This window comes from Oncorhynchus nerka, linkage group LG4 (assembly GCF_034236695.1).
Source record: "Oncorhynchus nerka isolate Pitt River linkage group LG4, Oner_Uvic_2.0, whole genome shotgun sequence".
Lineage (NCBI taxonomy): Eukaryota > Metazoa > Chordata > Actinopteri > Salmoniformes > Salmonidae > Oncorhynchus > Oncorhynchus nerka.
Window position 1 is genome coordinate 81,869,152 of NC_088399.1, and position 27,100 is coordinate 81,896,251.

The 27,100-nt window shown below is 43.7% G+C and overlaps 1 protein-coding gene across 4 annotated transcripts in view; it reads right to left on the reverse strand.

The window, feature by feature from the left end:
* pals2b (protein associated with LIN7 2, MAGUK p55 family member b) overlaps positions 1-27,100 on the reverse strand; it is an 87,598-nt gene that overhangs the window by 14,295 nt on the left and 46,203 nt on the right. For 2 of the 4 annotated variants that reach the window (XM_065017928.1, XM_065017927.1), the window contains 4 exons: positions 11,367-11,485; positions 9,532-9,684; positions 762-914; positions 369-596 (listed from right to left, as the gene is read on the reverse strand). In XM_065017928.1, coding sequence (XP_064874000.1) covers positions 369-596; positions 762-914; positions 9,532-9,684; positions 11,367-11,483 — 651 coding nt within the window. In that variant the 5' untranslated portion in view covers positions 11,484-11,485. Of the gene's footprint in view, positions 1-368; positions 597-761; positions 915-4,959; positions 5,185-9,531; positions 9,685-11,366; positions 11,486-27,100 lie in introns of those variants that run through there. The other 2 variants (XM_065017929.1, XM_065017930.1) reach the window with 2 other exon arrangements.

Below are 27,100 nucleotides of genomic sequence, written 5' to 3' on the forward strand. Positions count from 1 at the left end.
AGAGAGAGAGAGAGAGAGAGAGAGAGAGAGAAGAGAGAGAGAGAGAGAGGAAGAGAAAAAGAGTGAGAGAGAGCGAGGGGAGAGGGGGAGAGAGAGGGGATAGGGAGAGAGAGAGAGAGAGAGAGGAAGAGAAAAAGAGGGAGAGAGAGCGCGAGGGGAGAGGGGAGAGGGAGAAAGAGAGAGGGGGGAAGAGGGGGGAGAGAGAGAGAGAGAGGAGAGGTGAGGGAGAGAGAGAGAGAAAGAGGGGGAGAGAGGGAGAGGGGGAGAAGGAGAGAGAGCATGAATGCTCGAGTGTGAGAGGGCACACGTGTACGTCCATGTGTGTGTCCCTGCATGTGCTGTGTTTGTATGAGCATGTGTGTGTGTACCTGTGGTGGGGCGGGTGCATCTCTATAACTAGGCAGTATTTTCAGAGTGATTCCTCCGCTGCAGTCCTTCAGCATCTCCTGCAGCTCAGTGGGGTTGTTCCCTACGTCCCGCCCATTCACTTCCTTTATGATGTCACCCACGTGCAGCAGACCCTGCCTGTCAATCATTCCTCCGTGGAGGATCCTAGCGATGACCAGCTCCTCCTTCTCCACTCTGAACGTCACTCCCTGAGAGAGGGAAGGAGCAGATAGATGGTCAATGAAATCCATGAGATCCAGAGATGCAGAAATGCCCACACGCACACACACACACAAACTCTTCATCTCACTCCCTCTCGATCTCTCACACACTCACTCTCACACACACACTCACTCACTCTCACATTCGCTCACCAGTGGTTCTCCAGCCTTCTTGCGGATGCCGATCATGCGTACAGCATCGGCCTGCATCAGAGAACTGTTCCCCAGCTCCTCATTAAACAGCTCCGCTGGAGGCACGGCCTCATAGCACTTAGATGCTACCATGTCGTGGGCCTCAAGGAGTGACTGAGAGGGAGGGGGAGAGGGGGATAGAAAGGGATGGAGAGATGGGGAGAGGGGGTAAGGAGAGATGGAGAGAGGGGAGAAAGGGGGATGGAGAGAGATAGAGAGAGGGAGTTGAGAGATGGATAGAGAGGGGGATGGAAAGATGGAGAGAGCGGTAGAGATAGAGAAGTGTAGAGATATAGAGAGAGGGGGATGGAGAGAGAGGGGGATAGAGAGATGGAGAAAGAGTGAGTGAAAGGGAATTAGCAGAAGGGAAGGATGAGAAACATAAGGAAGTGAAATGGGAAGAGAAGAGAAACATTTGTCACATGCACCGAATACAACAGGTGTAGACTTACAGTGAAATGCATACTTAGAAAAATGTGTTAAGTAAAAAATTGATAAGTGAAAAAAAGAAAGAAATAAAAGTAACAAATAATTAAAGAGCAGCAGTAAAATAACAATAGCGAGGCTATATACAGGGGGTACCGGTACAGAGTCAATGTGCAGGGGCACCGGTTAGTCGAGGTAATTGAGGTAATATGTACATGTAGGATGAGTGGAATCCACAGTAGGGGAAACAGGTTGTTATTGTTGATGAAGCAGAGCTGAGAAGCATCAAGGTTAAAAATGGCAGTACATATGCTGCTGTTCTATCACACATGCAATGATGTCAGAGGAAAAAGAATCTGGGGCCCTTGTTTCCAGTCTTTGTTGTTGTAATATCACAAACGGACGTGGCAATTTGACTATTAACAGGGATGCAAACTGGTGAGGGCCCAAATATGTGCTTGTGTTGTCACAATACCAACATTTGACTAAGGATGCGATACCAGGCAAAGAATAACGGTACTGAGTAGTAGGCCTCTCTTTTCTGTTCTTCCCGTGCCATCCACATTTGTCAATAGCCTATTGGTCAAGTTACCAGGTTGTTAGCTAGCTAGGTAACATGACTAAACAAGGTTGTTTGCTATCTAACCACCGATTAGCGGCCTGCGAGTGGTTTATGAAATGAATTGTGGTACAAAAAGGAAAGGTAGCTCCGGTAATAGGGTGCATAACTTTTGAATGTTTTGTGGGCAAAAGATACGCAGTTTTCAGCGATGTAAAGGTGCAAGCATGACTGTCACTGTGCTCTGTTATGGCACTGATTCAGAGGGGTTGACTTAAGACATGAAATGAAGACATTTCAGTTGAACGCATTCAGTTTTCAACTGACTAGGTATCCCATTTTCCCTTCCCTCAGAGGCTGTGTGACAGCGAAGTCAAACTGCCCTGTGCTCTTGGTTCTAACAGGCTGCTAGCTGCTCCAATAATCAGAAGCAAAGGCAACAACAGAAGACTCATAAGTGTCTTCACACCCAGCTCCTCATCACGGCTGAAATAACTGGCGGAGACAAGCAGGTGACGGCTAGTAGGGGACGCGGCTGGCTGAGCACAGCTGTCACGTGATATTGGATGAAGCACTCATTCTGATATGACATATCTGACATCACGCTCTGAACTCTGTTTGATATCAGATCAAATGTTATTTATCACATGCTTCGTAAACAGTAGGGGTAGACTATCAGTGAAATTCTTACTTATGGGCCCTTCCTAACGAAAATAACAGAAATAATAGAAAAATAATAAATACACAATGAGTAAAGATAACATGGCTATATACAGGGAGTACCAGTACCGAGTCCATGTGCAGGGGTACGAGGTCATTGAGGTAGATATGTACATACAGTATAACTAGGAATAAGTGACTGATAAACAGTAGCAGAAGCGTATGTGTGAAAAAGTTAGTGCAAAATGAGTAAATTCAGAGAGTTAAATAGTTAACTAAATAACTACCAGGCTTAACTATTTAGCAGTCTCATGGCTTGGGGTAGAATCTGTTCAGGGTCCTTTGGTACCCTGGAGTCGTTGACAATTTTTAGGACCTTTCTCTGACACAGCCTGGTATAGAGGTCAGCGCATGCTCGGAGTATGCATCATGGAAATATGTCAGGCCTTGTGAATGTTAACCATGTTTAAATGTCTTACGCACACTGGCTATGGAGAGTATGATCACACAGTCGTCCGGAACAGCTGGTGCTCTCATGCCTGGTTCAGTCTTGCTTGAATCAAAGCGAGCAGAGAAGGCATTTAGCTCGTCTGGTAGGCTCACATCATTGGGCAGCTCGTGGCTGGGTTTTTCCGTCGTACTCTGTGATAGTTTGTCACATCCGACGAGTGTCAGAGCCAGGTAGTAGGCTTCGATCTTTGTACTGTATTAACGCTTTTCCTGTTTGATGGTTTGTCGGAGGGCGTAATTGCTAGCTAGCATTAAACTTATCTTATAAAAAACAATCAATCATAATCACTAGTTATAACTACTAATCCAGCTGAGCAGGCAATATTAACCAGGTGAAATTGTGTAATTTCCCTTGCATTCATTGGGTATATGCAACAGTTTGGGCTGCCTGGCTCATTGCGAACTAATTTGCCAGAATTTTACGTAATTATGACATACATTGAAGGTTGTGCAATGTGACAAGAATATTTTGACTTTTGGATGCCACCCGTTAGATACGAAACCGTTCGGTATTTTATTTCACTGAAATAAACGTTTTGTTTTCAAAATGATAGTTTCCGGATTCGATCATATTAATGACCAAAGGCTCGTATTTCTGTGTGTTATTATGTTATAATTAAGTCTGATGATTTGGTAGAGCAGTCTGACTGAGCAGCAGCAGGCCCGTAATCATTCATTCAAACAGCACTTTTGTGCGTTTTGCCAGCAGCTCTCGTAAGCACAGCGCTGTTTATGACTTCAAGCCTATCAGCCTAATGGCTGGTGTAACCAATGTGAAATGGCTAGCTAGTTAGCTGGGTGTGCGCTAATACTGTTTCAAACGTCACTCGCTTTTAGATCTGGAGTAGTTATTCCCCTGGCGCTGCAAGGGCCGTGGCTTTTGTGGAGCGATGGGTAACGATGCTTTGAGTGTGTCTGTTGTCGATGTGGTCCTGGTTCGAGCCCAGGGAGGGGCGAGGAGGGGGACGGAAGCTATACTGTTACACTGGCAATACTATAGTGCCTATAAGAACATCCAATAGTCAAATGTATATGAAATACAAATGTATAGAGAGAAATAGTCCTATAAATACTATATTAACTACAACCTAAAACATCTTACCTTGGAATATTTAAGTCTCATGTTAAAAGGAACCACCAACTTTCATATATTCTCATGTTCTGAGCAAGGAACTTAAACGTTAGCTTTTTTACATGGCACATTTTACTTTCTTCTCTAACACTTTGTTTTTGCATTATTTAAACCAAATTGAACATGTTTCATTATTTATTTGAAGCTAAATTGATTTTATTGATGCTTTATATTAAGTTAAAATAAGTGTTAATTCAGTATTGTTGTAATTGTCATTATTACAAATAAAAACTTTATTTTTATTTTTTAAATCGTCCGATTAATCAGTATCGGATTTTTTGGTCCTCCAATAATTGGTATCGGTGTTGAAAAATCATAATCGGTCGACCTCTACTCTGGACGGTTCTGGCTTAGAATATGTGGACAACTACAAATACCTAGGTGTCTGGTTAGACTGTAAACTATCCTTCCAGATTCACATTAAGCATCTCCAATCTAAAGTTAAATCTAGAATCGGCTTCCTATTTCGACATGTCATTTATAAAATAGCCTCCAACACTCTACTCGGTGCTTTGGTGGCTTTTGTCACCAAAGCACCATATACTACCCACCACTGCGACCTGTATGCTTTCGTTGACTGGTCCTCGCTACATATTCGTCACCAAACCCACTGGCTCCAGGTCATCTATTAGTCTTTGCTAGGTAAAGCTCCGCCTTATTTCTGCTCACTGGTCACCATAGCAACACCCACCAACACCCGCATGCTCTCCAGCAGGTATATCTCACTGGTCATCCCCAAAGCCAAAACCTACTTTGGCCGCAGTTCCTTCCATTTCTCTGCTGCCAATGACTGGAACGAATTGCAAAAATCACTGAAGTTGGAGACATATCTCCCTCACTAACTTTAAGCATCAGCTATATGAGCAGCTTACCGATCGCTGCAGCTGTACACAGCCCATCTGTAAATAGCCCATCTGTCACGATCGTCGTATTGAGACCAAAGCGCAGCGTGGTGTGAATACATACTTTTAATTATAGACTAAAAAACACAAAGTACACTAAACAAACAAAACAAACTAACCAGACGAACGTGACCGCTATAGAAACTGAGTGCTGACATGCAACATCACATAGACAATAACCCACCAACCACAATAAAAAAAACAGGCTACCTAAATATGGTTCCCAGTCAGAGACAACGACAAACACCTGCCACTGATTGAGAACCATATCAGGCCAAAACACATAGAAACAGACTAACTAGACATGCAACATAGAATGCCCACTCATATCACACCCTGACCAAACAAAACATAGAAACAAACAACGCAAATAATGATCAGAGTGCGACACCATCCAACTACCTACCTCATCCCCATTTTGTTTTTATTGACTTTTTTTGCACACCAGTATTTCTACTTGCACATCATAATCTGCACATCTATCACTCCAGTGTTCATTTGCTAAATTGTAATTACTTCACTACTATGGGCCATTTATTGCCTTACCTCCTTACTCCATTTGCACACACTGTATATAGATGTTTATATAGTGTTATTGACTGTACTTTTGTTTATCCCACATGTAACTCTGTGTTGTTGTTTTTTGTCGCACTGCTTTGCTTTATCTTGGCCAGGTGGCAGTTGTCAATGAGAACTTGTTCTCAATTGGCCTACCTGGTTAAATAAAGGTGAATAAAATAAAATAAAATATATAATAATAATTCAATTAATTGGACATGATTTGGAAAGGCACCCACCTGTCTATATAAGGTCCTACAGTTGACAGTGCATGTCAGAGCTAAAAACCAAGCCATGACGTCAAAGGAATGGTCCGTAGAGCTCCGAGACAGGATTGTGTCGAGGGGGAAGAGTACCAAAACATTTCTGCAGCATTGAAGGTCCACAAGAACACAGTGGCCTCCATAATTCTTAAATGTAAAAAGTTTGGAACCACCAAGACTCTTCCTAGAGCTGGCCGCCTGGCTAAACTGAGCAATCAGGGGAGAAGGACCTTGGTCAGGGAGGTGACCAAGAACCCCAAGGTCACCTTCCAGAAGGACAACCATCTTTGCAGCAGTCCATAAGTCAGGCCTTTATTGTAGAGTGGCCAAATGGAAGCCACTCCTCAATAAAAGGCACATGACAGCCCACTTCGAGTTTGTCAAAAGGCACCTAAAGGACTCTCAGACCATGAGAAACAAGATTCTCTGATGAAACCAAGATTGAACCCTTTGGCCTGAATGCCAATCGTCATGTCTGGAGGAAACCTGGCATCATCCCTACGGTGAAGCATGGTGGTGGCAGCATCATGCTGTGGTTATCTTTTTCAGCGGCAGGGACTGGGAGACTAGTCAGGATTTAGGGGAAGATGAACAGAGCAAAGTACAAAGAACCTTGATGAAAACCTGCTCCAGAGAGCTCAGGACCTCAGACTGGGGTGAAGGTTCACCTTCAAACAGCCTGAAATTATTTGTGCAGCGACGCTCCCCATCCAACCTGACAGAGCTTGAGAGGATCTGCAGAGAAGAATGGGAGAAACTACCCAAATACAGGTGTGCCAAGCTTGTAGTGTCATACCCAAGAAGACTCAATACTGTAATCACTGCCAAAGGTTCTTCAACAAAGTACTGAGTAAAGGGTCTGAATACTTATGTAAATATTATATTTCAATTTTTTTTTTTATATATACATTTGCAAAAATATTGAAAATCTTTTTTGGCATTGTCATTATGGGTTATTATGTGTAGATTCCTGAGAAAAAAAATACAATTTAATACATTTTAGATTAAGGCTGTAACGTAACAAAATATGGAAAACGTGAAGGGGCTGAGTACTTTCCGAATGCACTGTACGTACTGTGGGGACGACGTTGTTGATGCACTTATTAATGAAGCCGGTGACTGATATGGTAAACTCCTCAATGCCATCGGATGAATCCCAGAACATATTCCAGTCTGTGATAGCGAAACAGTCCTATAGATTAGCATCCGCTTCATCGGACCATTTACGTATTGCGTGCGTAACTGGTACTTCCTGTTTTGAGTTTTTGCTTGTAAGCAGGAATCAGGAGGATATAACGTGTAGGGGTGAATTCTGTGCTCAGTCAATGGTTTCGATATGAGAAACAGACCCCCTTTCCAGCCACAAACTTTTTTTTCTTCGGATCTACACAATTCACGTGGATGGCCTATTGAGATCAAAATGGCGAATATCACCGAAAAGCGAAGGGTTTGCATCCCTGATTAAGGATTCCAGATTTAAGCTCACTGTCAAGTAATCACTTTCCCCATCTCCCTGTCACAGTCTCTCTCTCGCGCTCCAGCTTCTCTCTCAGTAGGTCATCAAAGTCTTATCTTTGAACTGATAGTATGCATGCATTGAAGCAAAGATATTCCCTACTCAAAGATATAAATCCTATTGGTCCATACTCTGAAAAGCCCTGTTAGTCCTCTGATAGGTCCATGGATGTAGGAGGTCAGTATTCTAGGGGAGGTTTTGATCCTTTCATAACAGGAGTTGAGATGAATACATGTATAGAATCGTTTCTGTACTAAAATAGAACCATCAACATTGAAAAACATCATACAATGTTCAGCACATCTTTTGCCCAAGGGTTAGGACTGTCCCAGACCAAAAAACATCTTAGTTGGCCGAAAGTCGTCTGTACTTTCGACCAATCAATTGGGCAACATTTGTTTACGTGATTTTTCCATATATAGACACACCTTATGTGTTTAAATAAAATTAGCTATATGCATTGAGCTTGTCTGATGCTTTAAGATTACTATTTGATGAAATAACATACAAATGACTCAAGAGGGAGCCAGAGATCTAGATAACCAGAAGAAAAAAACCTTAATCTGACCATCCTCCTCTCGATACTGCTGGCTTTCGCAGATTCTGCAGTTACTCTCCTGAAGTTGCCGGTAATTGGAGAGGAGTTGGCAACCTTTCTCATGTGGAATGCCAATTTATCTGACCGTGATTTTCATATGCACATTTTCATGGAAATGTTTCATTTAATTTATCAAAACATCTTCGTATTTCAAAATCATTGTCATGTGCTTAATGAAAATTATCTCCAAATCTAAAATAAAATCATACCAACATAAAAAGTAACTTCTATTTGAATTGCCAACTATGTAAAAATAGCCTACATAAAGCCAACAAACATTGCAGCCTGCAGGTAGAAAATATCCTGATGGGCCTCCCGAGTGGCGCAGTGGTCTAAGGCACTGCATCACAGTGCTAGCTGTGCCACTAGAGATCCTGGTTTGAGTCCAGGCTCTGTCACAGCCGGCCGAGACCAGGAGACCCATGGGGCGGTGCAAAATTGGCCTTGTGTCAAGAAGCAGTGTGGCTTGGTTGGGTTGCGTTTCGGAGGACGCACGGCTCTCGACCTTTACCTCTCCCGAGTCCGTGCAGGAGTTGCAGCGATGAGACAAGACTGTAGCTACCAATTGGATACAACGGAATTGGGAAGAAAAAGGGGTAAAAAAAATAAGACTAAATAATACTTAAAGAATTTCCTGATCAAAATAAATATCCTATAAATCACATTGGCTATGCATGGCCTGTCTGCAATGAACTTGAAACGTGTCAACTACCAAATTGGGTCAGGCTTGAGCTAGCAAACATGCAGCATTGTATAAAATAATCTGGGTCCTCAGAGGTTCCTGTAGCAGTGAGCTCGGGACAGACACAGCTGTAGGCTATTTGATCAAGGGATACGAGGTCCTCAGGTAGGCCTGTTTTACGATATTTCCACTGAATCAGAGAATGACATTTTTCCCTTTCATGCTGAGTGGTTATCGAAAGAGAGAGAGCTGGAAAGATTTAAAAATACATTGAGGAACTATTGTCATTCTCCATGGATGTAAAAACAGAGGTTGTTTGCTTGCTGTTTGAGGTGAAGAAAGCATTCCTTTGAGAAGCTCCACAGCTCATGAGTGGTGGTGCATTAAGCCAATCAGAAATACTATCAGATCCCCAAACGGGCACACTTCCTCTCTCCCGAGCCTGTACAGGAGTTGTAGCGATGAGACAACATAGTGACTACTAACAATTGGATACCACGAAATTGGGGAGAAAAAGGGGGTAAAAAAATAAATAATAATAATTTTAAAAAAAAGAACTGCTGTTTTTTTCACACTCAACAGTTTCCTGTGTGTATCAAGAATGGTCCACCAACCAATCGGACATTGGACATCCAGCCAACTTGATACAACTGTCGGAAGCATTGGAGTCAACAAAGGCCAGCATCCCTGTGGAATGTTTTCAACACCTTGTAGAGTCCATGCACCCGACAAATAGAGTGGGGTACAACTCAATACTAGGAAGGTGTTCTTAATGTTTTGAACACTCAGCGTATATCCATATTACTCATAGCCCATGCTTTCAGATTAACAAGAAGAACCAAGGTATAAAGGTTATGGGGTCAGTTCAGAATGTAGGCCATTAGCATCAACTATAACCTTTAACCTTAGTGACTGGGTTACGGACCTGGAAGTGGGGCTCCTGGAGGATTCGGGAGAGTTCCGCTGCGCTGTCATCACGGACGCTGAGGGCGGTGATGTCACCCAAGATGTCTGTGACCAGCTCTATATTGTTGTCCTGCACCGCCTCCAGCCTCAAGTCCTCCAATCGCTCGTGGGCCTGCAGGGGTCAGAGGTGAAAGGTTATGGGGTCACATACTGTACAGACATGGGAGGAATTTGTACACTGGTAGATAGCCATTGTGTGTGGTTGCGTTCCCTTGCCATTGTGTGAACTTGTGTTATACTTCCTTTTGTGGCACTGGTGTCAGTAAGTTGAGTTGTTGAGTGAGGGTTCTGTGGTTGTATTGTGATGAGGAAGTCAAACACATCTCTCAATCTTTTCGCTCTCTCCCCCCTCTCTCTTTCTCTCTCTTTGTCTGTCAGTGGCGTGACAAAGACTCTCCCACTTGCCCAGAATGACCATTATGGCGGCAAGCCAATGCTGACTAATTCAGGGCAGGACATCACCCCAGTGGTCAGAGTATCAGTCTGTGAAGGCACTGGGAGAGCTGCTGGCACATCCTCCTGTCATCCTCTTGTCTAGCAGTGACTAACAGACCTCACCAAGGGTTGAATATGAATATGTCAAATCAGTGCACGTATATGGGTTAGAGTGAGCTTGTGTGTGTGTATATTATTGGGACCATCAGGGTACCTGAGGGGGGTGGGGGGGCTGTTATGTATGAGTACACTGATAGATTACTACCTTAGCGAGGAGCACGCTGCTGCCTGCCAACCTGTGGTCAGTGTGTGAGTCATTCTCAGTGTGGGAGTCAGTCTCAGTGTGGGAGTCAGTCTCAGTGTGTGAGTCATTCTCAGTGTGTGAGTCAGTCTCGGTGTGGGAGTCAGTCTCAGTGTGGGAGTCAGTCTCAGTGTGGGAGTCATTCTCAGTGTGGGAGTCATTCTCAGTGTGGGAGTCAGTCTCAGTGTGGGAGTCATTCTCAGTGTGGGAGTCAGTCTCAGTGTGTGAGTCATTTTCAGTGTGGGAGTCAGTCTCAGTGTGGGAGTCATTCTCAGTGTGAGTCATTCTCAGTGTGTGAGTCAGTCTTAGTGTGTGAGTCAGTCTCAGTGTGTGAGTCAGTCTCAGTGTGTGAGTCAGTCGCAATGTGTGAGTCAGTCTCAGTGTGGGAGTCAGTCTCAGTGTGTGAGTCAGTCTCAGTGTGTGAGTCATTCTCAGTGTGTGAGTCAGTCTCAGTGTGGGAGTCAGTCTCAGTGTGGGAGTCATTCTCAGTTTGGGAGTCATTCTCGGTGTGTGAGTCATTCTCGGTGTGTGAGTCATTCTCGGTGTGTGAGTCATTCTCAGTGTGTGAGTCAGTCTCCGTGTGTGAGTCAGTCTCAGTGTGTGAGTCAGTCTCAGTGTGTGAGTCAGTCTCCGTGTGTGAGTCAGTCTCCGTGTGTGAGTCAGTCTCAGTGTGTGAGTCAGTCTCAGTGTGTGAGTCAGTCTCTGTGTGGGAGTCAGTCTCTGTGTGGGAGTCAGTCTCTGTGTGTGAGTCAGTCTCAGTGTGTGAGTCAGTCTCTGTGTGGGAGTCAGTCTCTGTGTGGGAGTCATTCTCGGTGTGTGAGTCATTCTCAGTGTGTGAGTCAGTCTCCGTGTGTGAGTCAGTCTCAGTGTGTGAGTCAGTCTCAGTGTGTGAGTCAGTCTCCGTGTGTGAGTCAGTCTCAGTGTGTGAGTCAGTCTCAGTGTGTGAGTCAGTCTCAGTGTGTGAGTCAGTCTCTGTGTGGGAGTCAGTCTCTGTGTGGGAGTCAGTCTCTGTGTGGGAGTCAGTCTCTGTGTGTTCTTCCCCTATGTGTATCTGCTACCTTGGAGAGTGACCGTACAATGGGACTCTCCATGATTCCTCTGAGGAAGATGAGGTCGATGTCTTTGGCCCCCGTGGAGGTGGGCAGCTCCCCCAGGTTATCCAACACCTGCTGCATCGCTGTGGGGGGAGGGGGGAGAGAGCGGGGAGAGGGAGAGAGTAGTGGAGAGAGGGGAAAGAGAGAGGGGAGGGAGAGGGAGAGAGTGGTGGAGAGAGAAAGGGAAAGAGAGAGGGGAGGGGAGAGGTGTTAGTTACTGTAGATATGGAGGTGGAGTGTGTGTGTGTGTGTGTGTGTGTGTGTGTGTGTGTGTGTGTGTGTGTGTGTGTGTGTGTGCATATTCATATGTAAAGCCATGAAGAAAATGACACCCTCACATTTTCTCCTCCACTCTCTCTCTCCTTCTACCGTCTCTCTCTCCTTCTACCCGTCTCTCTCTCCTTCTACCGCCTCTCTCTCCTTCTACCCATTTCTCTCTCCTTCTACCCGCCTCTCTCTCCTTCTACCCGTCTCTCTCTCCTTCTACCCGTCTCTCTCTCCTTCTACCCGTCTCTCTCTCCTTCTACCCGTCTCTCTCTCCTTCTACCGTCTCTCTCTCCTTCTACCCGTCTCTCTCTCCTTCTACCCGTCTCTCTCTCCTTCTACCGTCTCTCTCTCCTTCTACCCGTCTCTCTCTCCTTCTACCCGTCTCTCTCTCCTTCTACCGTCTCTCTCTCCTTCTACCCGTCTCTCTCTCCTTCTACCCGTCTCTCTCTCCTTCTACCGTCTCTCTCTCCTTCTACCCGTCTCTCTCCTTCTACCCGTCTCTCTCTCCTTCTACCCGTCTCTCTCCTTCTACCCGTCTCTCTCCTTCTACCCGTCTCTCTCTCCTTCTACCGTCTCTCTCTCCTTCTACGCGTCTCTCTCTCCTTCTACCCGTCTCTCTCTCCTTCTACCGTCTCGCCCTCCTGTCCGGCACTGGCAGAGTCGCCCTCCTGTCCGGGGTCAGCGCGAGGTCAGCGGCGAGGGTCCCCGCTCCAGAGGCGGGGCCAAGCCTAAGGTGGAGCGGAGTCCACGTCCCGCACCAGAGCCGCCACCGCGGATAGATGCCTACCCTCTGACCCCCCCTATAAGTTTAGGTTTCGCGGTCGGAGTCCGCACCTTTGGGGGGGGGGGGGGTCACGCACTGACCTTAAAGATCCTTTTTATGTCTCTATTTTGGTTTGGTCAGGGCGTGAGTTAGGGTGGGCATTCTATGTTTTGTGTTCTATGTTTCCTATTTCTGTGTGTTTGGCCGGTTGAGAACCATACTTAGGTAGCCTTTTCCCACCTGTGTTTTGTGGGTAGTTATTTTCTGTTTTGTGTTTGCACCAGACAGAACTGTTTCGTTTGTGCCGCTTTGTTATTTTTTGTTCAAGTGTTCAGTTTGATTAAAAATCATGAACACGGCCTCCCGGGTGGCGCAGTGGTTAAGGGCGCTGTACTGCAGCGCCAGCTGTGCCATCAGAGACTCTGGGTTCGCGCCCAGGCTCTGTCGTAACCGGCCGTGACCGGGAGGTCCGTGGGGCGACGCACAATTGGCCTAGCGTCGCCCGGGTTAGGGAGGGGTTGGCCGGTAGGGATGTCCTTGTCTCATCGCGCACCAGCGACTCCTGTGGCGGGCCGGGCACAGTGCGCGCTAACCAAGGTTGCCAGGTGCACAGTGTTTCCTCCGACACATTGGTGCGGCTGGCTTCCGGGTCGGATGTGCGCTGTGTTAAGAAGCAGTGGTTGGGTTGTGTATCGGAGGAAGCATGACTTTCAACCTTCGTCTCCCCCGAGTCCGTACGGGAGTTGTAGCAATGAGACAAGATAGTAGCTACTAAAAAAACAATTGGATACCACGAAATTGGGGAGAAAACTGGGTAAAATAAAATTTAAATTTAAAAAAATCATAAACATGTACCACGCTGTACCTTGGTCCTCTTCTTCAAACAGTTGTTACAGTGTGTCTCAGTCACCAGATCTCAACCCAATTGAACACAAACGGGAGATTCTGGAGCGATGTGAGGCAGCATTTTCCATCAACAAAACACCAAATTATGGAATTTCTCTTAGAAGAATGGTGTCGCATCCCCAGTAGAGTTCCAGACACTTGTAGAATCTACGCCAAGGAGCATTAAAGCTGTTCTGGCTCGTGGTGCCCAACACCCTATTAAGACACTTTATGTTGGTGTTATTTTGGCAGTTACCTCTACATACAGGCATATAACTTTTCGTTAGATCATGCATATGAAAAAGATATACAGTCATTCACACACACTGGGGTGAGAAAGGGTCATAAGCCTATGTGATCAGGCGGAGGTGCCAAGGTCAGAAACAGCTGACTAAGAAAGTGACAATACTACAGTTTTGCCTAGAAACCACACCCACAAAAACATGCTTTATGTATTGATGTTACAGGCCTTGTGTGAGTCATGGAATGTTAATAAGGGGACAACTGAAAACATCTTTGGAGTAGACTTTTCACCATGGTTTTATGATAACAGAATGCCCATAAAAACAACTCCAAATCATGTCCACACATGTACAGCACGCAGACCCATACAGAGTATAAACACTAAACAGAGTGTATAAAAACACACTCGCACTCTCTCTCTCTCTCTCGATATCTCTAACGCTATATCTCAATCTCTAACTCATCTCCATCTCTAACTCCATCTCTATCCCTAACTCCATCTCTATCCCTAACTCCATCTCTATCACTAATCTCCATCTCAACTCTATATTTATCTCTAACTCCAAACTCTATATCTCTAACTCCATCTCTATCTCAAACTCCATCTCTATCCCTAACTCCATCTCTATCCCTAACTCCATATCTATCCCTAACTCCATCTCTATCCCTAACTCCATCTCCATCTCTAACTCCATCTCTAACTCTATATTTATCTCTAACTCCAAACTATATCTCTAACTCCATCTCTATCTCAAACTCCATCTCTATCCCTAACTCCATCTCTATCTCAAACTCCATCTCTAACCTCATATCTAACTCTATATTTATCTCTAACTCCATCTCCCTCTCTAACTCTATCTCTATCTCCATCTCTATATTTATCTCTAACGCTTAACTCTATATCCCTAACTCCATCTCTAACTCCATCTCTAACTCCATCTCTATCTCTATCTCTATATTTATCTCTAACTCTTAACTCTATCTCTAACTCCATCTATATCTCTAACTCCATCTCTAATTCTATATCTCTAACTCATCTCTATCTCCAACTCCATCTCTAACTCTATATTTATCTCTAACTCCATCTCTATCCCTAACTCCATTTCTATCTCTAACTCCATCTCTAACTCTATATTTATCTCTAACTCTATATTTATCTCTAACTCCATCTCTATCTCTAACTCTTAACTCTATATCTCTAACTCCATATCTATCTCTAACTCCATCTCTATATCAATTCAATTCAAGGGGCTTTATTGGCATGGGGAAACGTGTTAACATTGCCAAAGCAAGTGAGGAAGATAATATACAAAAGTGAAATAAACAATACAAATTTACAGTAAACATTACACAAACAGAAGTTTCAAAACAATAAAGACATTACAAATGTCATATTACATATATATACAGTGTTGCAACGATGTACAAATGGTTAAGGGTACACAAGGGAAAATAAATAAGCATAAATATGGGTTGTATTTACAATGGTGTTTGTTCTTCACTGGTTGCCCTTTTCTTGTGTCTGCCTACGGCGGCCTTTCTCAATAGCAAGGCTATGCTCACTGAGTCTGTACATAGTCAAGGCTTTCCTTAGGTTTGGGTCAGTCACAGTGGTCAGGTATTCTGCCACTGTTTACTCTCTGTTTAGGGCCAAATAGCATTCTAGTTTGCTCTGTTTTTTTGTTAAATCTTTCCAATGTGTCAAGTAATTATCTTTTTGTTTTCTCATGATTTGGTTGGGTCTAATTGTGCTGCTGTCCTGGGGCTCTGTGGGGTGTGTTTGTGTTTGTATATCTCTAACTGTATATCTCCAACTCCATCTATATCGCTAACTCCATCTCTAAATCTCTAACTCATAGTCTAACTCATAGTCTAACTCATAGTCGAACTCATAGTCTAACTCATAGTCTAACTCATAGTCTACCAACAAAACACATAGTTCCAAACCAGACTATCAATTACACCCACCCACACCCACAAAAACAACCATTAAACCATCCCCTTGATTACAGTTAACCCCCCCACACAGAGACATAATCCCCCTTTCAAGCTCTCCTATTGACACAAACACACACAAATTATACTGTCCATGACTCCAATACAAAGACCACAAACGTAAGCACGCACACGCGCCGTTGCACAGACAGACGGTCAGACAGACAGACAGACAGACATACAGACAGACAGACGGTCAGACAGACAGACATACAGACAGGCAGACGTACAGCATGCAAATCCTGGGCCACCAAAAGCTATCACATGTAGCTACCCACATTCCCCACATAAAAGTGTGACTCCACACCCACTTGCAAGTTCGCCCTAAAGGAACACATAACTGTTGGGATGTGTGTCTCTGTGTGTGTGTGTGTGTGTGTGTGTGTGTCTCTGTTGTTATGTGTGTGTGTGTGTGTGTGTTTGTGTCTGTTTGTGTGTGTGTGTGTGTGTGTGTCTCTGTTGTTGTGTGTGTGTGTGTGTGTGTGTGTGTGTGTGTGTGTGTGTGTGTGTGTGTGTGTGTGTGTGTGTGTGTGTGTGTCTCTGTTGTTATGTGTGTGTGTGTGTGTGTGTGTGTGTGTGTGTGTGTGTGTGTGTCTCTGTTGTTATGTGTGTGTGTGTGTGTGTCTCTGTTGTTATGTGTGTGTGTGTGTGTGTGTGTGTGTGTGTGTGTTTGTGTCTGTGTGTGTGTGTGTGTGTTTGTGTGTGTGTTTGTGTCTGTTTGTGTGTGTTGGGATGTGTCTCCAAGGCAGCGTGACTGAACAAGAAGAACCTACGTTTCTCTGTCATATGTCACAAAGACATTTAGACAGACGTTTGTGTGCTTTGGATCTACTTAGTGTAAATACAGTTGAAGTCTGAAGTTTACATACACTTAAGTTAGTCATTAAAACTCGCTTTTCAACCACTCCACAAATTCCTTGTTAACAAACTATAGTTTTGGCAAGTCGGTTAGGACATCTACTTTGACACAAGCATGACACAAGTAATTTTTCCTACAATTGTTTACACCATGGGACCACGCAGCCGTCATACCGCTCAGGAAGTAGACGCGTTCTGTCTCCTGGTGATGAACGTACTTTGGTGTGAAAAGTGCAAATCAATCGCAGAACAACAGTGAAGATGCTGGAGGAAACAGGTACAAAAGTATCTATGTCCACAGTAAAACGAGTCCAATATCGACATAACTTGAAAGGCCGCTCAGCAAGGAAGAAGCCACTGCTCCAAAAATGCATAAAAAGCCAGACTACGGTTTGCAACTGCACATGGGGACAAAGATCAAACTTTTTGGAGAAATGTCCTCTGGTCTGATGAAACAAAATAGAACTGTTTGGCCATAATGACCATCGTTATGTTTGGAGGAAAAAGGAGGAGGCTTGCAAGCCAAAGAACACCATCCCAATCGTGAAGCACGGGGGTGGCAGCATCATGATGTGGGGGTGCTTTGCTGGAGGAGGGACTGGTGCACTACACAAAATAGATGGCATCATGAGAATGGAAAATGATGTGGATATATTGAAGCAACATCTCAAGACATCCATCAGGAAGTTAAAGCTTGGTCGCAAATGGGTCTTCCAAATGGACAATGACCCCAAGCATATTTACAAAGTTGTGGCAAAATGGCTAAAGGACAACAAAGTCAAGGTATTGGAGTGGCCATCTCAAAGCCCTGACCTCAATTCTAAAGACAATCTGTGGACAGAACTGAAAAAGCGTGTGCGATCAAGGAGGCCTTGATCACATGCTCTGTCAGGAGGAATGGGCCAAAATTCACCCAAGTCATTGTGGGAAGCTTGTGGAAAGCTACCCAAAATGTTTGACCCAAGATAAACAATTTGAAGGCAAGGCTACCAAATGCTAATTGAGTGTATGTAAACTTCTGACCCACTGGGAATGTGATGAAATAAATAAAAGCTGAAATAAATCACTCTCTACTATTATATTGACATTTCACATTCTTAAAATAAAGTGGTGATCCTAACTGACCTAAGACAGGGAATTTTTACTAGGATAAAATATCAGAAATTGTGAAAAACTGAGTTTAAATGTATTTGACTGAAGTGTATGTAAACTTCCGACTTCAACTGTAAGCAGTACTGACTATGAAAGAGATAACTGTGGCAGATTTCTGTTAACTTAATCTCTGGGTTGACCTTCTCCCTCTGGGTCAAGCCAATATGTTTTTGTACCCCAGAGGAGTTTGTTCACAGAGTTCACTGAACCTCAGTGTGTGTGTGTGTGTGTGTGTGTGTGTGTTTGCATAAGTATATGTGCATCAGATCAAAGGATACATTCCACTATGTCACTCTGACGTGGGTGGGGGGATGGCATAAATACTTTATAATCCCTGAATATGACTTGCATAAGAATAGATACAATTACTACAGTAACACTCCAATACTGTTCCACTTGCAAATGCATCTTCAATGTACTTACACTACACAGTATTATAAAAGGTAGCATAGTTCGTCTTTCTCTAGCATAGAGGGTAGAGGAAGGTTTTTTTATCTCCTATTTTACGTTGTAATTCATTAATATTCTGAAGCAGCAAAGTATTTGATTTCTCTCTCTTCTTGCCTCTTCCTCTCTCCACTCCATTTCTCTCTCTCTCCCTCTCTCCCCGTATGTCCCGTAAACCATGTGGTACAGTACAATGACTCACTTCTCTTTTCCGAAATGCTGCCTCTGTCCAGGAATAAAAAAAAGTCAACAAACACTCACAATCTGGCAACCCGTTTCCTCACCTACGTACACAACAAATACCTGACAGTCTCTGACTTGTGGATAGTGATACTAACTAGCAATCCCTTCCTTCACTCACAAACTGTTATGAAATACCTATCCAAAACAGCCTTTGCACTTTGGAACAGGCAAGTCTCTCTTCGCTAGTGACTGGACAGTAGACACTATGTAACCCACAAATAGTTCTGAAATATCGGTCAAAAAGTATCTTTCCCCTGGAAGGTAATGAATAGCTGGCAAGGCATATCTAGCTGGAAACAATAGCTCTCTCTGTTGTACTAATATCGGGCAACAAATATTTTCCATAGTATAACTATCTGGCAACTGAGAGTCTTGCCTCCGGATGTGTTGGCCCCCTCTGTGGGCTCAGCAGCCGCCCCCTCCCTGGACCCAACCACCCCCCCTCCTGTCCCGCCTGCCTCTCCCGTCCCGCCTGCATCCGGAGGGGGCTCCACCTCTCCCTCCAACCCATTGGGAGAGGCGTCCTCCATAGCCAGGACCATGACCGCTCCTCGACCACAGCAATGCTTACCTAACCGAAAGATTACCCCCACCACCTCCACTGAGGGACAGGTGGTCTAAAGCTAGCTGCTCTGCCCTTCAACTTCCAACTACTACACAATGAGAAACAGTCTCTAAACACAGAGAGAAGGAAGAGAGAGAAGGATACAGGGAGATAGAGGACAGAGAAAGACAGATAGAAAGACAGTGAGAAACAATAGCAGGGGGATTAAACTAAAAGCAATTTACAGAAAAAGGAGATGAAAGAGAGACAGGAGATGATAGAGAGACAGGAGATGATAGAATGATAGAGAGACAGGAGATGATAGAGAGACAGGAGATGATAGAGAGACAGGAGATGATAGAGAGACGGGAGATGATAGAGAGACAGGGGATGATAGAGAGACGGGAGATGATAGAGAGACGGGAGATGATAGAGAGACGGGAGATGATAGAGAGACGGGAGATGATAGAGAGACGGGAGATGATAGAGAGACGGGAGATGATAGAGAGACAGGAGATGATAGAGACGGGGAGATGATAGAGAGACAGGATGATGAGGCGGGAGATGAGAGACTGGAGATGATAGAGAGACGGGAGATGATAGAGACGGGAGATGATAGAGAGACGGGAGATGATAGAGAGACGGGAGATGATAGAGAGACGGGAGATGATAGAGAGACAGGAGATGATAGAGAGACAGGAGATGATAGAGAGATGGGAGACGGGAGATGATAGAGAGACGGGAGATGATAGAGAGACAGGGGATGATAGAGAGACGGGAGATGATAGAGAGACGGGAGATGATAGAGAGACGGGAGATGATAGAGAGACGGGAGATGATAGATAGACGGGAGATGATAGAGACGGGGAGATGAGAGACAGGAGATGATAGAGAGACAGGAGATGATAGAGAGACGGGAGATGATAAGAGAGACGGGAGATGATAGAGAGACGGGAGATGATAGAGAGACGGGAGATGATAGAGAGACGGGAGATGATAGAGAGACGGGAGATGATAGAGAGACGGGAGATGATAGAGAGACGGGAGATGATAGAGAGACGGGAGATGATAGAGAGACGGGAGATGATAGAGAGATGGGAGATGATAGAGAGACGGGAGATGATAGAGAGACGGGAGATGATAGAGAGACGGGAGATGATAGAGAGACGGGAGATGATAGAGAGACAGGAGATGATAGAGAGACGGGAGATGATAGAGAGACGGGAGATGATAGAGAGATCGGAGATGATAGATAGATGATAGAGAGATAGGAGATGATAGAGATATAGGAGATGAAAGAGAGACAGGAGATGAAAGAGAGACGGGCGATGATAGAGAGACAGGAGATGATAGAGAGATCGGAGATGATAGATACGAGATGATAGAGATATAGGAGATGATAGAGATATAGGAGATGATAGAGAGCTATAAGATGATAGATAGGAGATGATTGATAGATAGGACATGATAGAGAGATAGGAGGATAGACAGGAGATGATAGAGAGATAGGAGATGATAGATAGGATATGATATATAGGAGATGATAGAGAGATATGAGATGGAAGAGAAACAGGAGATGATAGAGAGATATGAGATGAAAGAGAGACAGGAGATGATAGAGAGACAGGAGATGATAGAGAAACAGGAGATGATAGAGAGATCTGAGATGATAGAGAGACAGGAGATGAAAGAGAGACAGGAGATGATAGAGAGACGGGAGACAGGAGATGAAAGAGAGAAAGGAGATGAAAGAGAGACAGGAGATGATAGAGAGATGGGAGATGATAGAGAGACGGGAGATGATAGAGAGACGGGAGATGATAGAGAGACAGGAGATGATAGAGAGACAGGAGATGATAGAGAGATGGGAGACGGGAGATGATAGAGAGACGGGAGATGATAGAGAGACAGGAGATGATAGAGAGACTGGAGATGATAGAGAGATGGGAGATGATAGAGAGACAGGAGATGATAGAGACGGGAGATGATAGAGAGACGGGAGATGATAGAGAGACGGGAGATGATAGAGAGACGGGAGATGATAGAGAGACGGGAGATGATAGAGAGACAGGAGATGATAGAGAGACGGGAGATGATAGAGAGACGGGAGATGATAGAGAGACAGGAGATGATAGAGAGACAGGAGATGATAGAGACAGGAGATGATAGAGAAACAGGAGATGATAGAGAGATCTGAGATGATAGAGAGACGGGAGATGATAGAGAGACGGGAGATGATAGAGAGACGGGAGATGATAGAGAGACAGGAGATGATAGAGAGACAGGAGATGATAGAGAGACAGGAGATGAAAGAGAGAAAGGAGATGAAAGAGAGACAGGAGATGATAGAGAGACAGGAGATGATAGAGAGACAGGAGATAATAGAGAGACAGGAGATGATAGAGAGACAGGAGATGATAGAGAGACAGGAGATGATAGAGAGACAGGAGATGATAGAGAGAAAGGAGATGAAAGAGAGACAGGAGATGATAGAGAGACGGGAGATGATAGAGAGACAGGAGATGATAGAGAGACAGGAGATGAAAGAGAGAAAGGAGATGATAGAGAGACAGGAGATAATAGAGAGACAGGAGATGATAGAGAGACAGGAGATGATAGAGAGACAGGAGATGAAAGAGAGAAAGGAGATGAAAGAGAGACAGGAGATGATAGAGAGACAGGAGATGATAGAGAGACAGGAGATAATAGAGAGACAGGAGATGATAGAGAGACAGGAGATGATAGAGAGACAGGAGATGATAGAGAGACAGGAGATGATAGAGAGAAAGGAGATGAAAGAGAGACAGGAGATGATAGAGAGACGGGAGATGATAGAGAGACAGGAGATGATAGAGAGACAGGAGATGATAGAGAGACAGGAGATGAAAGAGAGAAAGGAGATGATAGAGAGACAGGAGATAATAGAGAGACAGGAGATGATAGAGAGACAGGAGATAATAGAGAGACAGGAGATGATAGAGAGACAGGAAATGAAAGAGAGACAGGAGATGATAGAGAGACAGGAGATGAAAGAGAGACAGGAGATGATAGAGAGACAGGAGATGAAAGAGAGACAGGAGATGAAAGAGAGACAGGAGATGAAAGAGAGACAGGAGATGATAGAGAGACAGGAGATGATAGAGATGCTGTTGAGGGTTTGTTTCAGTCTGGCCCATATCCCCATCTCTTCAACCAGTACCCACCTTCACAGTCACACACACACTGTACTTATAGGGCACCATATTATATTATACACCGTTATTGATGCACGAACCGTTTTTTACATGACCTGGTTTTCAATGTTTGGTTTGTTAAATATGATATGACACTCCGATGACTGTAATGTTAGCTCTTATCGTTTACTCCGCTTGCTACTGATATCAGTCCTGTTGTATGTGAGCTAGCTAGCTCCCTCTCTCTTCCCTCCCTCCCTCCCTGTCCCCAGTCACACCCACCACACCCATGTTAAACATTGCCAAAGCCAGTGAAGTAGATAATATACAAAAGTGAAATAAACAATCAAAATGAACAGTAGACATTACACTCACAGAAGTTCCAAAAGAATAAAGACATTAAAATGTTATATTACGTATATATACAGTGTTGTAACAATGTGCAAATAGTTAAAGTACTAAAGGGAAAATAAATAAACATAAATATGGGTTGTATTTACAATGGTGTTTGTTCTTCACTGGTTGACCTTTTCTTGTGGCAACAGGTCACAAATCTTGCTGCTGTGATTGCACACTGAGGTAGATATGGGAGTTGATCAAAATCGAGTTTGTATTCTAATTCTTTGTGGATCTGTATAATCTGAGGGAAATATGTGTATCTAATATGGTCATACACTTGGCAGGAGGTTAGGAAGTGCAGCTCAGTTTCCACCTCATTTTGTGGGCAGTGTGCAAATAGCTTGTCTTCTCTTGAGAGTCAGGTCTGCCTATGGCGGCTTTTCTCAATAGCAAGGCTATGCTCACTGAGTCTGTAGAATTTAACAGCTCTTTTCTGGAATTTGATCATTAGCGGGAATCGGCCTAATTCTGCTCTGCATGCATTATTTGGTGTTTTAAATTGTACACTGAGGAGATTTTTGCAGAATTCTGAATGCAGTCTCAATTTGGTGTTTGTCCCATTTTGTGAATTCTTGGTTGGTGAGCGGACCCCAGACCTCACAACCATAAAGGGCAACGGGTTCTATAACTGATTCAAGTATTTTTAGGCAGATCCTAATTGGTATGTCAAAATGTATGTTCCTTTTGAATGCATAGAATTCCCTTCTTGCCTTGTCTCTCAGATCGTTCACAGCTTTGTGGAAGTTACCTGTGGCGCTGATGTTTAGGGAAATGTATGTATAGTTTTTTGTGTGCTCTAGGGCAACGGTGTCTAGATGGAATTTGTATTTGTGGTCCTGGCAACTGGACCTTTTTTGGAACACCATTATTTTTGTCTTACTGAGATTTACTGTCAGGGCCCAGGTCTGACAGAGTCTGTGCAGAAGATCTAGGTGCTGCTGTAGACCCTCCTCGGTTGCCAGTCACACCCCACCCTCCTCTAACTTCCCTCCCTCCCTGTTCCCAGTCAGACCCACCCCCCTCTCTCTTCCCTCCCTCCCTCCCTGTTCCCAGTCACACCCAACCCCCTCTCTCTTCCCTCCCTCCCTGTTCCCAGTCAGACCCAACCCCCTCTCTCTTCCCTCCCTCCCTGTTGCCAGTCAGACCCTCCCCCCCCCTCTCTTCCCTTGAATCTGACCGCAAAAACACAGGATTACAGAATCTGTTCTGAATTCTCTCTATTTCTCTCTCTCCCTCCCTTGCTCTCTCTCTCAAAGTTCTGTGTGATTCTCTGTAACTGCGGTAGCTCTCTAGAAGACATTATATCTGATACAATTGAAGTCGGAAGTTTACATACACTTAGGTTGGAGTCATTAAAACTCGTTTTTCAACCACTCCATGCATTTCTTGTTAACAAACTATAGTTTTGGCAAGTCGGTTAGGGCATCTACTTTGTGCATGACACAAGTAATTTTTCCAACAATTGTTTACAGACAGATTATTTCACTTATAATTCGCTGTATCACAATTCCAGTGGGTCAGAAGTTTACATACACTAAGTTGACTGTGCCTTTAAACAACTTGGAAAATTCCAGAAAATTATGTCATGGCTTTATAAGTTTCTGATAGGCTAAATGATATAATTTTAGTCAATTGGAGGTGTACCTGTGGATGTATGTCACGACTTCGGCCGAAGTCGGTTCCTCTCCTTGTTCGGGCGGCACTCGGCGTCGCCCGTCTACAAGCCATCGCCGATTCACTTTTCATTTTCCATTTGTTTTGTCTTTGTTTCTACACCCCTGTTTTTTATTCCCCTAATTATTCTTCATGTATTTAACCCTCGGTTTCCCCCATGGTGTTGTGCGGGATTGTTTTATGTCATGTTTGGTAATGTTGGTGACTGGTTATTTTAGACGGGTGCTGATTGTTTTATGTCATGTTTGGTAATGTTGGTGACTGGTTATTTTAGACGGGTGCTGTTTCTTGCCCGTGTGTAAAAGTTGATGTTCGTGTGTTTGTGTTTGGGCAAGTGTATTGTTTTACCTTGCACCATTCATTATTCTGAGTAAAGTTACGTTCCTCACAATTCTCTGCTTTCCTGCGCGTGACTGCATCCACCAGCAACACCCACCATTCTGAAAATGTATTTCATGGCCTACCTTCAAACTCAGTGGATCTTTGCTTGACATCATGGGAAAATCAAAAGAAGTCAGCCAAGACCTCAGAAAAAAAACTGGTTCATCCTTGGGAGCATTTTCCAAACGCCTGAAGGTACAACGTTCATCTGTACAAACAACAGTACGCAAGTATAAACACTGTGAGACCACGCAGCCGTCATACAGCTCAGGAAGGAGACGTGTTCTGTCTCTAGAGATGAACGTACTTTGGTGTGAAAAGTGCAAATCAATCCCAGAACAACAGCAAAGGCCATTGTGAAGATGCTGGAGGAAACAGGTACAAAAGTATCTATATCCACAGTAAAACGAGTCCTATATTGACATAACCTAAAAGGCCGCTCAGAATGGAAGAAGCCACTGCTCCAAAACCGCATAAAAAAGCCAGACTACAGTTTGCAACTGCACATGGGGACACACTGGTGCACTTCACAAAATAGATGGCATCATGAGGCATGAAAATTATGTGGCTATATTGAAGCAACATCTCAAGACATCAGTCAGGAAGTTAAAGCTTGGTCACAAATGGGTCTTCCAAATGGACAATGACCCCAAGCATACTTCCAAAGATGTGGCAAAATGGCTTAAGAACAACAAAGTCAAGGTATTGGACTGGCCATCACAAAGCCCTGACCTGAATCCTATAGAAAATGTGTGGGCAGAACTGAAGAAGCATGTGCAAGCAAGGAGGCCTACAAACCTGACTCAGTTACACCAGCTCTGTCAGGAGGAACGGGCCAAAATTCACCCAATTTATTGTGGGAAGCGTATGGAAGGCTACACGAAACGTTTGACCCAAGTTGAACAATTTAAAGGCAATGCTACCAAATACTAATTGAGTGTATGTAAACTAGAGGTCGACCGATTATGATTTTTCAACGCTGATACCGATTATTGGAGGACCAAAAAAAGCTGATACCGATTAATTGGACAATTTATATATATTTGTAATAATGACAATTACAACAATACTGAATGAACACTTTATTTGAACTTACTATAGTATATCAATAAAAATCCATTTAGTCTCCAAAAAATAATGAAGCATGTTCAATTTGGTTTAAATAATGCAAAAATAAAGTGTTGGAGAAGAAAGTAAAAGTACAATATTTACCATGTAAAAAGCTAACGTTTAAGTTCCTTGCTCAGAACATGAGAACATATGAAAGCTGGTGGTTCCTTTTAACATGAGTCTTCAATATTCCCAGGTAAGACGTTTTAGGTTGTAGTTATTATAGGCATTATAGGATTATTTCTCTCTATACCATTTGTATTTCATATACCTTTGACTATTGGATGTTCTTATAGGCACTATAGTATTGCCAACCTAATCCCGGGAGTTGATAGGCTTGAAGTCATAAACAGCGCGGTGCTTCAAGCATTGCGAAGAGCTGCTGGCAAATGCAGGAAAGTGCTGTTTGAATGAATGCTTACGAGCCTGCTGCTGCCTACCACCGCTTAGTCAGACTGCTCTATCAAATATCAAATCATAGACTTAATTATAATATAATAACACACAGAAATACGAGCCTTTGGTCATTAATATGGTCAAATCCAGAAACTATCATTTCGAAAACAAAACGTTTATTCTTTCAGTGAAATACGGGACCGTTCCATATTTTATCTAACAGGTGGCATGCCTAAGTCTAAATATTGCTGTTACATTGCACAACCTTCAACGTTATTTCATAATTATGTACAATTCTGGCAAATTAATTACAGTCTTTGTTAGGAAGAAATGGTCTTCACACAGTTCGTAACGAGCCTGTTGGCCCAAACTGCTTGTCACGCCCTGACCTTAGTATTCTTTGTTTTCTTTATTATTTTGGTTAGGTAAGGGTGTGACATGGGTGATGTATGTGTTTTTGTTCCTGTCTAGGGCTTTTGTATGTCTATGGGTGTTCACTAGTCTAGGTATTTATATGTCTATGGTTGCCTAGATTGGTTCTCAATTAGAGGCAGCTGTTTATTGTTGTCTCTGATTGGGAACCATATTTAGGCAGCCATATTCCTTGGGTTATTTCGTGGGTCATTGTCTATGTCTAGTTACCTGTGTCTGCACTAGTATTATATAGTGTCACATTCGGTTTGTTGTTTTGTATAGTTTGTTAAGTGTTCTTCGTCTTCATTAAAAAGTATGTATTCATCTTACGCTGCGCCTTGGTCTCCTCCGTACAACGAACGTGACACTGCTGCATATACCCTGACTCTGCTTGCACAGAACGCAAGAGAAGTGACACAATCTCCCTAGTTAAAAGAAATCCAGGTTAGCAGGCAATATTAACTAAATATGCAGGTTTAAAAATATATACTTGTGTATTGATTTTAAGAAAGGCATTGAAGTTTATGGTTAGGTACACGTTGGTACAACGTGCTTTTTCCCAAATGCGCTTGTTAAATCACCTGTTTGGCGAAGTTGAAGTAGGCTGTGATTCGATGATAAATTAACAGCCACCGCATTGATTATATGCAATGCAGGACAAGCTAGATAACCCAGTAATATCATCAACCATGTGTAGTTAACTAGAGATTATGTTAAGATTAATTGTTTTTTATAAGATAAGTTTAATGCTAGC